This window comes from Rosa chinensis, chromosome 5 (genome assembly GCF_002994745.2).
Source record: "Rosa chinensis cultivar Old Blush chromosome 5, RchiOBHm-V2, whole genome shotgun sequence".
NCBI classification, from domain to species: domain Eukaryota; kingdom Viridiplantae; phylum Streptophyta; class Magnoliopsida; order Rosales; family Rosaceae; genus Rosa; species Rosa chinensis.
This window is the reverse complement of record NC_037092.1, coordinates 64,078,654-64,089,015: the sequence shown is the minus strand read 5'-3', so window position 1 is coordinate 64,089,015 and position 10,362 is coordinate 64,078,654. Positions and strand designations below refer to the sequence as shown.

The 10,362-nt window shown below is 38.6% G+C and overlaps 1 protein-coding gene across 3 annotated transcripts; it reads right to left on the bottom strand.

Moving 5' to 3' along the window:
• Positions 1 to 6,120: 6,120 nt before the first annotated feature.
• On the bottom strand, positions 6,121 to 9,281 carry LOC112168099 (F-box protein CPR1). Of its 3 annotated transcripts, none has more exons than XR_005800364.1 (5): positions 7,896 to 9,281; positions 7,263 to 7,330; positions 7,021 to 7,158; positions 6,704 to 6,793; positions 6,121 to 6,557 (listed from the first exon to the last, which is right to left on the bottom strand). XR_005800364.1 is itself a non-coding variant. In XM_040506964.1 (5 exons), exons 1-4 carry the CDS (start codon positions 8,950 to 8,952, stop codon positions 6,773 to 6,775), a joined length of 1,284 nt encoding a protein of 427 aa, XP_040362898.1. In that variant the 5' UTR covers positions 8,953 to 9,281; the 3' UTR covers positions 6,121 to 6,557; positions 6,728 to 6,772. The 3 variants fall into 3 exon arrangements, 2 of the variants coding, with proteins under 2 accessions (XP_040362898.1, XP_024160989.1); XM_040506964.1 differs by having other exon boundaries at positions 6,728 to 6,793; XM_024305221.2 differs by lacking the exon at positions 6,704 to 6,793 and having other exon boundaries at positions 6,123 to 6,557.
• Positions 9,282 to 10,362: the final 1,081 nt, after the last annotated feature.

Here is a 10,362-nt window from a genome sequence, read left to right as displayed (position 1 = left end):
GTTGGTACCTCTGGCGGTACAATGAGCTCATTATAGCTAATTATGCTTGTAAACGTACATGTAGGTACAGAAGCTAAAAACAGAAATTGTAATTTTAGTGTCAAGGAAGAAACATAGCAATAATCTTCTAAAGCTGAGCAGTGCAGGCTATGCAGCAAACAATAATGTCAGTAATTGTTCCTTGTGTCTATTTAGAAGGTAAAGATTAACAAGTTGAAGATAATTTGATTAAAAAGTTTAGCTTCGCACATACAGCATCGTGAGAGCATTGCATATAGCAAGATATCCCCATTGAGTGACCAATCGCAAGAAGCTTCCCATCCTCTGGTTTGCATTGAGTTCTTATATACTCCATCTGAGATGAAAAAACCATTGTTTGAGCCAATCATAATATCAAAAGCATTAAAATCTTTGTAGTCACAAAGACATTCACATATGCACATACACATGTACACAACCATCTGTGATTCAAAATGAGAATCCTATTCAAGATACTAAATTCTCTAGAGTATAAAGTCAAGCATATTAAAGGATGTCTCCTCACCACAACACGCACATCCTCTTCCAACTAGTGATCTGTAATGTTCCGTATCTTAATTTACCTGTTTACTAGTCATCTGGATGGTAAATGACAACTATTTTCACTTTTTACTTTGTTTCGATATTTTTAGTGGCCCTAAAAGTTGACTTTTTGTTCGGGTCAAAATTTGAGAGAATGTTCTTTATGAAAGTTGTAGAGGACGTTAAACCGAGCGTGTGCATATTTGGTACGCTTAAATCGGAGTTCGTATGCAAAATTTATGGCCAAAATACTAAAATTACTGTTCATAGTAACTTTCTATATATAGAGAAATTACTGTGGTAAGTTTCCATATTTTTCCAGAAACTTACCGAGCTCTCCCTCTTTCTCCTCTCCACTCCCCGTCGCGTTTTCTGGGGTCTTCTTTGTCCGGCCATGTCTTCCTCCACAGGCCTCCAATCGACATGATTCCAAAAGAAATTTTTCTTACCTTGACGTCATCTATAACTTCCCAGAAGACATCAGGGTGAAAAACGAACTGTGGAGGGCGCTGCAAGGCCGAGAAGCCGCACAGCTCGAGCTGGAAATCGCCTCCCTTCACCGGCGGATATCTCCCACGTCCGGCGTCCAATCGACGTGATTCCAGTTGGACTAGGATCGCCTCCCCCTCCTCTACACGTTGGTACTCGTGGGTCTCTGCGATTTCACCGGAAAACCACGAATTCCTGCAATCACCGTTACTGTAGCAGTTGGAGTTTTCCTGGAAATCTCCCGATTTCGGCCACCTACGGTGGTAAACCTTAGTCCATTGGAAGCGTCTTGAGATGTAGATGATGCTCCATGAACCTTTTACAGCGATTTGAAGCGAGAAGGAAGGATCGAAGGTTTGAAATTCTGGGTCACTATTCACAAATCGGGTTCAAACTTCTCGTTAATTGTTGAGGTACTTCTACTCATTTTCTGACTTTGACACAGTTGAGTAAGTTTTTGGGTTTGTTGAGTAGGTGTTGCTGCCAAAATTTGGTGGCCATTGGAGATGGTGGCGGTGGCGGCGTGTAGGGCAGTTTTCTGGCTTTGATTTTTAGCCTATTAAATCCTATATTTGATATAGAACTCATAAATGTGAATTTGGTTAGAATTGAAGAAAAGTTGTGTTGATTATGAAATTTCCGGAATTTAGAATTCCATTATCGATTTACGAGAATCCGACCGTCGGATATCTCTTGGTTCTGCCTCGGAACCTTTAAATTATTGAATTGGTATTAGTGGTATAATTTGGGTTGAATCCGAGAAGAAGTGGAGATGTGATTATGAGGATTTGATTTTAGGAATCGTATTAAATTGTTGAATAGTTATTCATGGAATATAGTTGTATACAGGGCGACATACCGAACTCTTGCTCGATGAAGGAACTCGTATACATGATCGTCGGAATAGTACTGTGAGTGGACTTTTGTTTTAAATAATGATGCATGCGTTTATTTTCTTGAATTAATGCTTTATTTAATTAACATATTACTTTTCGAGCATATGAACTGATTTCGGAATTTGATTTTGGTTTATCTCGCGGATTTGCTTTCAATAATGATTTTCATGAAGTGATTACGATTTATTCCGGTTGTGAATTTCGGATATTAATTTTGTTATGCTCGGATTCGAAACTTTGATTTATGTTGTTTTTGAACAAAGTATTTTCCATGGAATATTAGTTCATTATTAAACTTCCTTGCTTATTCATCATTGACCTGAGAATATTTTTGCATGTGGGACACGCCGTTGATTTATTGTCATTTTCTTATTTATATATCGACTTTCGGTTTCGGCATTGGGAATGCCTTATTGATGATTCTTGTTTCGGTTTTGTTTCTGAATTGCGATTTATAATTTGATCTCGCCTTCCTGCTATTGATTTGAGATACTTTTGGCGTGTGGGACACGTCGATGATATTTTCGGCTTACTGTGAGAATTTGGGGGAAGCTTTATGGATTTATGTGGTTTTCGGATTTTCTTTTTGCCATACTTTGGGTGATTATTTATCATGCTAGCATTGATATGTCCGCCTTTGTGGTAAGGTGATGGGATCACCGAAGCTCGTCCGCCTTTGTGGCGCTGGTTACTATCTTTGTGACAGTAATGCTGAAGCCCAGTACCCTAATCGCTACACTTAGTGGCGTGTGGGTATATAACGGGAGTACTTTAGCCTGGGAGGCTATCACCCGAGCCTGGGAGGCTCATTCGTATGGCTATCTTCTTCCCCTACTTTTATATTATTTTTGACTAGCGGGGCTAGTCCTATTTTCTCTTAACCAGCGGGGACTGGTATGTTTTCACGAGACTCTAAGTTTTAACGATATACTTTTTATAAACGTTGCATGCATCGAAGTTTTATGAATTTATATCCGTGGGAGAGTAATACAACTTCTTTTCTTTTGAATTATTTATTTAATTGTATATTTTGTCCACTCACGCTAACGTGTTTTTCAATTACTTTTCCCTGGGCCCTTCGGTTTCAAATGCCCAGTTTGCAGGCAAAATTAATTGAGGTCAGGCGTACATGGAGTTGAGGCATAGTCAACAGCATGGCTTCCGTGTTTTCCTTTGAATTAGGTTTTCCTTATTTACCATTTTTATTAGAATTGCTCTGATTATCTGTGGGATTAATGTTATTCAAATTGCGTTTTGTGTTTTTGTGAATTGGGGAATGGTGTAATTTGGGGAGTAGGGTGGCTCCAGGAGAATAAGGATGGATGATTTAGAAGTGTATATGTTTTCCTACAGGTTTTGGGTAGCCTACTTTGAGGGGAAGTTCTGCCAAATTTTTGGTAGAGTTTCTTCTAAAGTGGGCCCTGCAGGGCCACTCCGGATTTCAGGTGAAATCCGGGACGGGTCCTGTCATGATCAATCATTCATCATATATACACAATCTGAATACACAATACTAATGATCAGTAACCATTGATCATATATACTAAAATTTTCTAATCTGATTCCATTCTTATGCAAAATCAAAATCAACCAGAATCTGTCTTTACAGAAAAGGAAAATAGAGCCGAAGTAACATTCGTACCATGAACAAAATGATAGCAACAATGTCCTGAATGGGTTGCTGAAGAAGAACGCCTTAAACCAAAGAGCTTGGAATCAGAGATCAATATACCCACAATAGCAGCACTCTAACTTCTTCCAATTTGTAGGAGAAATCGAGACATGTAAGACAATGAACAATCACCAAACCAAAGCCAATGAATAATCATCAAACCAAATCGAGACATGCTAAACAAGATTTAACCCACCAATTCGAGTAGCCGAGAAACCCCCAAATCAAATTGCCCCGAAATCCCCGAATGCACAAATGGAATCCTAATCTTAGCAGATCAAGAGGGTGGCTCAAACAACTCAGAGCCTACTTTGTTCATACTCAGATAGAACTAACATGATTCAGTGGATAATCTCTTAAAGCAATATTCACAAGACACGTGTAGAGCTGCATTACCTTGTTGTTACAGCATACAAGCCTTTACGACCTCTGTGAGCTTTCCAAGAAAAGTGACCAGCATACAAGCCTTTATGACCTCAAGCTGTTTTCATCTTTCCAGGCATCAAATGATCCATTCTTTGATTCACCTATCCAAGCAGTTTATTCATAAACTTAAACAATAATAAAAAGAAAGCAATCACTTTAAATAGCTATAATTTATCACTTTAAATAGTTATAACTTACTAGTGGCATGAGCCCTGAGTTGCAATAGTGGAAGAACTAAAATACTCATAAAGAGAATGGACTCCTCTTGCCATGATTGTCGTTATTGAGGTCTTTTGGAGCAGAGACGGTATTTACACGTACACTTGTTCTGTTTCTTTTTTTGGTCTATGAATTTCTGGTTTTAGAATGGGAGAAAATTAGGTGAGAAGAAAAGGGAAATCGATACAATACATATCAGATTATCAGGAAAAGAATGATCATCATAAAACCATCCAAATCCAAATCTCATAAAGCATTGATAGAAAACCTCACAATCAGAGAGAACATAATGAAAGCAATATAAAATCAATAAAAGCATAGCATCAAGAAAAAACACAATTTCAAATATAGAAGTCACTCACTATCCTAAGCAAAAATAGAAAGAAAGGCAAACACCAACGCAGCTCAAGTTGTCCAAGCCTTTGACAAAATTGGTTGAAGGAGGCAGAGGTTAGAGCGACGGGAGAGAAGCCCTTTCGAGCACTGGAGCTGAACGACTTGAAACATAAATAGATCGATTCACTCAATTGAAATGTGGGACTGAAACCCTAGAAACATAAACAAACTAAAATTTACTAATTCAAAGTATTTATTGTTGAATTGAAGAAGAAGGATGAGAAATTACAGTGCAAATCTAACCTACATGGCTCGGGTTAGAGCTCTAAATTAGACGTTGAGGATTTGGAGGTTGTCTTCAAAGTTCTGGGCCCTGCGCTTAGAGCAATTGAAAGTGATGTAGTTGTGGAATGGGTGGTAGAGATCGATTTGGGTGGTCTTCTTCTCAAAGATGGCGAGGAAGGAAGAGGATGGCGTCTGCTCCATTAAAAGCGTTATCAAATTTGATCGGAAAATCGAGGAGCATAAAAGATGAACAAGGACTGCGGTTGAACGAGAGACTACGAACGGTGGCTTAGGTTTGGGTATGGATTCTCATATCTGAAAGAAGTCCAAGATTTAGGTATTATTGCTACGCTTTCCTTCCTCGACAGGTTGGATGTACGTGAGCTTCCAAGTTTTTGGTTGCTGGTGAAAGAGGGGATAGAAACTTAGACAGGGTTTTTGGTTGCTGGTGAAAGAGGGGATAGAAACTTAGACAGGGCTAATGGTTGCTGAGAGCCTGAGACCAAGGTTCTAAAAAACGCTAGGCGCTAGTCGGGCGGTGACCCAGGGACTAGCGCCTAGGGGCCTAGGCGGGGACTAGGCGGTTTTTTTTTTTTTTAATTTTTAAATTAATTTAATGACATATAATAATATAAATGACAATATTTAAAGTCTAAAAATTAATTATAAATATAAAAATAGTCAAAATATAGAATAAATTAGGGTTTATGACCGCCTAGAACCGCCTAGCCCGCCTAGTCCCCGCCTAGGCGGCCGCCTAGTAGCCCAGCGCCTAAGGGAAACGCCTAGGCCAAAATCGGAGCGGTTCCTTGCCGCCTAGCGCCTAGGCGGTCGCCTAGGCCATTTTTTAGAACATTGCCTGAGATTGAGAGCGAGTGGGTATTGTTGAGGGTTTTGTGTGCCAAAAAAGAGTTTTAAAAAAAGAAGTCAAACACAACTTACTCAGAATATCACCCCCATCGACTAGTCAGCCTAGGTTTTGAGACTTTGGGAGGGAAAGTACTTCAATTTCTTGGAGGGAATTACTTTGGGTTTGATATGAAAAATCTCAATCTTTTACAACAACATATATATGTTGTCTGAATCTGATCATATATTGAAAATGAAACAAGTATTGTTTTTCAATGTATTCAGACAACACATTTAATTTATCTGTCGTCTGAAAAACTCAGACAACAGAAAATCAACTTTCTGTTGTCTGATGTCTGTCGTCTGAAGACATTTTTGGCATAGTGCATCCATATGAAGTCTGATCCAACTATCCAGGTCTGTTCCCATTTGGCATTCAAACACAACAAATTCAAATATAAAATGTAGATTACTAAGATGCGCAAAACAAAAAACATCATATTGACCATTACAAAACTTCAGGTAAATTTCCTATTTGGTATTCAAATCACAATTTCCGTGATGGCTTTCTGAAGTCTCTTTTAGGCTGCTGTCAGAAATTAGAAAATCAAGAATTGATGTTACACTTTCTTGCCAATTTTGGACCGCCTTGACCAACCAGGGACTGGGACAAATCAGGAGTTGGGAGACACTATTCTGTGATGATTAAGTTGGCTGTGCGCCAGATGCAGGTGCTGTTTGGGAGTTGCTTGAGCAGTGTCTGATGTTTGAGCTGCAGCAGATGAATCTCAAATCTTTCTTGATCACTTTGGTGCTCTGCTGACCTGAAAAACAACAATTATTGCAACATTCCATTACAACACCATCACACAAATGAAAAATTAAAGAGCTGCTCAATAATAATTTCAAATACACCAAATCTGCCGAGAAAATTTCACAGACATACCAGAAAGCAACTACACATACTTACCAGTCTTCATTAGACAACACTTACCAGTCTTCATTAAACAAGAGCATATGACTGCTTGGAAAATATATGTCATTTACATGAATGAGAAACCTAAATCAAAAACAAAAATGAGAGACATAGGCAGAAAATCATGTCCAAAACTGCTTAGCACATACACAATTACTTAATTCAAAAATAAATAAATAAATAATAAGGCAAATCAAACAAGGAGGAAATCATAACCATACAACCATCATAGCCTATAGAAATACCAATATGAACCAAAAACTACAGAGTAAACCATTCATTTACAATTACATTAATTCAAGTGGACTGACCTGCTCCTTTGCAATCATTTGTTTTGTTTGCTGTTGAACATGAACAGAGCTGCTGCCATGGTTTTGAACACACACGTTGACAGGATTTGACCCTTGGTTATCCACATTGTCCTTCATTCCGCCTTGTTCACCATTTTTCTGCCCCAAGTCGAACAAACAAACACACATAAGTAACCATTTTTAACATCGATACATCACACTAATAGATTATCAGAAGTCATCAAGATGTAATTGAAGCTCACCTCAGCTTCTGAAGCATTCATAGCCTTCTTGGCTAGTTCCATAGGCCAGTTCCTGTTGTTATGGACTCCTGAACCGCAAACAGAGCAATTTACAGTCACAGAATAACTTCGTGACACCTTTTTCATGTATTACATATCCAATTCGCAAATACATAATAAGAAAGATATGGAAGGAAATCTATAACCAAATGCCATCTTTTTGCATGTATTACATATTGACTGGTTATGCAAAACCTGGACTATAAAACAAAAAAATGATGAAACACGGTGTGCAGTCTCCATTATATTGCATCACGGGAACCAAATGTGGCAGCCTGGTAGGGAAACCCACTATCACAAACTATAAGCAAGTCATTATGGTGTGTCCTTTCTCTGTTTTAAATAACGCAATAGCCTTTGCTCTGTCTAGGCTGTTTATAGCAAACACAAACACAGATTTATGCATGAAGATATATATCAAAGTTTAGAGATGCCTTTACAGTTGCTTAAGTCTCAAACTAAACCTAGAAAAAGCAAATGATACGGTGAACATATATGATATTATCATGAGAGTGACTCAGATTAGTTACTCATGTGAACTGAAACAATTTGAATGAAAGAAGAAAATAGGAGTTGAAAATGAGAATGACTAACCAAGCCAAAGTAGACTCTCTTCATATCCAATCATTTTGGCATACATCTTCCTGCTAATCTCATGTGTTTCAAACTTCTCTTCCTTATGACAACTCTTTATCAACTTGAACTCAGTATCAATAAGCCTACGATCATTAGAAAGCTCTATCTCCAGAATTGTACTAGTTTCCATAACCATGATCGGCCTTAAATAAAGTACAACCATAGGCTGCAGATCAAAAATCTTTAAGGTAAAGAACTTAGTCCAGGACTCACCCACGTTATATTCTTTCATGACCCACAAATCAATAAAGCCAATACATTGATTCTTATAATCAAATGCACACAGGCAGCCTCTAAAGTCCCCTAGCTCTCTGATATACTGACCCGGTTCCGGGTCAGGCAGCGGCATTGTTTGAAACTTATCATGGTTTAAATCGAAAGCAAGTATCTCCTTCTCAACCGAATGAAGTGCCTCATTTGAAAGAATCCACTGATCGTCTCTTTGGACAGGTAAAGGGGATTGGATACTTTTCCAACTGTTAGTGTTCGATGAGAAGATGTGGTGGTTATTGTTCAATGTGCAGAAGTTGCCTATGAGAACTCTGTAGTCGCCAGTGGCTGACAAGTAGCCAAAACCATAACAGCGTGTAAATGGAAATCGTAAGGGAGCACCGGGTAGTTTTTTGAAGAACTGAGTTGATGGGTTCCAGAGATAGATGTCCAAATCGGTCCAGTTTCGATCAGAAAGAGCTGCACATACTAAACCATTGCAGGAGAAGAGTGCGTTGAGATTATAGCCCGGCTGCTTGAATGGGCAGCTGAGCTTTCTGTCAGTAGAGCTTTCTCCAGTGGACCACGGCATCTCCATGTCCCGGGAATCGAACTCAGATTCTTTGCGGTCGAGGCAGAGGACTCTGCGACTCCGGGATTGCTGGAATTGGGATTTGGCGAAATTTGGGTCCGACAATATGATGAGACGCCAGCGTTTCGAAACGGAGGTGAAGCGGATTAGGGATTTGACCGGCAACCTCTGCAGGATTTGAACCATCAGATGTTCGGGTATGTAATCCGCCATTTGAAAACTGGCTCCGTCGCTCTACAAGCATTTAGGGTTTAGGCTTGCAATTTCGGCAGAGTGAGGGAGGGTTTCCGGTTTTTATATGATACTAGCAGCGGTGCCCGCACTTTGCTGCGGGATGTGAATTACAACCACGAAACGTACTTAAAAGACCTGTCTAAACGTCTCTGAATTGAAGGGTTCCCTCTACTACATAGTGCCTTTTCCTGGTCCCTCTTGTTGATCCCCTTTAAATGTTAGTATAGAACTAATCTTAGAAGGACAGAGAATATAAACTAAGATAGCCTATTTGTTGGCGGCTGCTATTGATGTTGGAAACTTTGATAAGATCTCAAAGATAGGACATGATCTAATTCATTTTTTTTTTTAGATGAACAACTTAGGAGAACTTGAAGATTCATTCAAAGAGCACATAATCATTACAATGTTTCCCTCCTATTACCCACAGAATTTTCTTGAAAAAAAAAATGTAACTGAGAAGCAAAAGACACAAAATATTTATATTTTGGGGAGAATATCACAAATGGTCACTGAACTTTAACATGTTCGACACTTTGGTCACTGACTTTTCAAATATAGTCACTCAAGTTTAACTCCGTCATTCACTTAAGTCATTACTGTTAAATCTTTTGTTACATTGTTAATATCGAGGGTATTTTAGTCAAGTCACCCAAAAAATGAAATCTATTCAATTACTTCTACATTTTTTTTTTTTTTAATGAACAGATGTTCAGATTTCATCCCAATTTCAGATGTTCAAGTTTCTTCACGATACATGAAGAATGCTTTACTTTGAAGATTTCCCTTTTGACAAATCTAATCCAATAGAATATTTTAAAGATGAATTCATAATTACACCCAAATTTAGAACCAAAGAGATGAGGACTGGAATCAATGAAAACGAATCCAACCCCACCCCCCACTCCCAAAAAAAAAACCCAGAAGCCAAAGTTAAATTTGAGAGAGACCCAAAAGATTATCAGATCGCGGATTCAGTTTTGTGATCGGGTAGTGAAGTGTGGTTAGCAATTCAATATGCAGATTATGGTCTTTGGCTATTCTGAGCTTCAGATTCAACGTTGCCGAGCTCTCGAATTGCAGTAAGATTTTGGGATGGGTTTGAGTATGTTTGCTGATAGATTTTGGGAGTTTAGAATCATGAATCAGACATATTTTTAACTGAGAAACCTCCATTGATGGAAACCCAAAGAGAAGATGATTACATCACGTGATCAAGGAGAACAAAAAAATTACGTCTATCTCAAGATGAAGACCTGAAGGGTTGAGCAGAAATGCAGGAAGAAGAGAGAGTCTTGAGCATTGTCGATTTGACGAAAATGCCCTCAAATGATGTGTTATTTACCTGATTTTGACTGTAAAATAAGCTTTTGTATTAAAATGAATGAC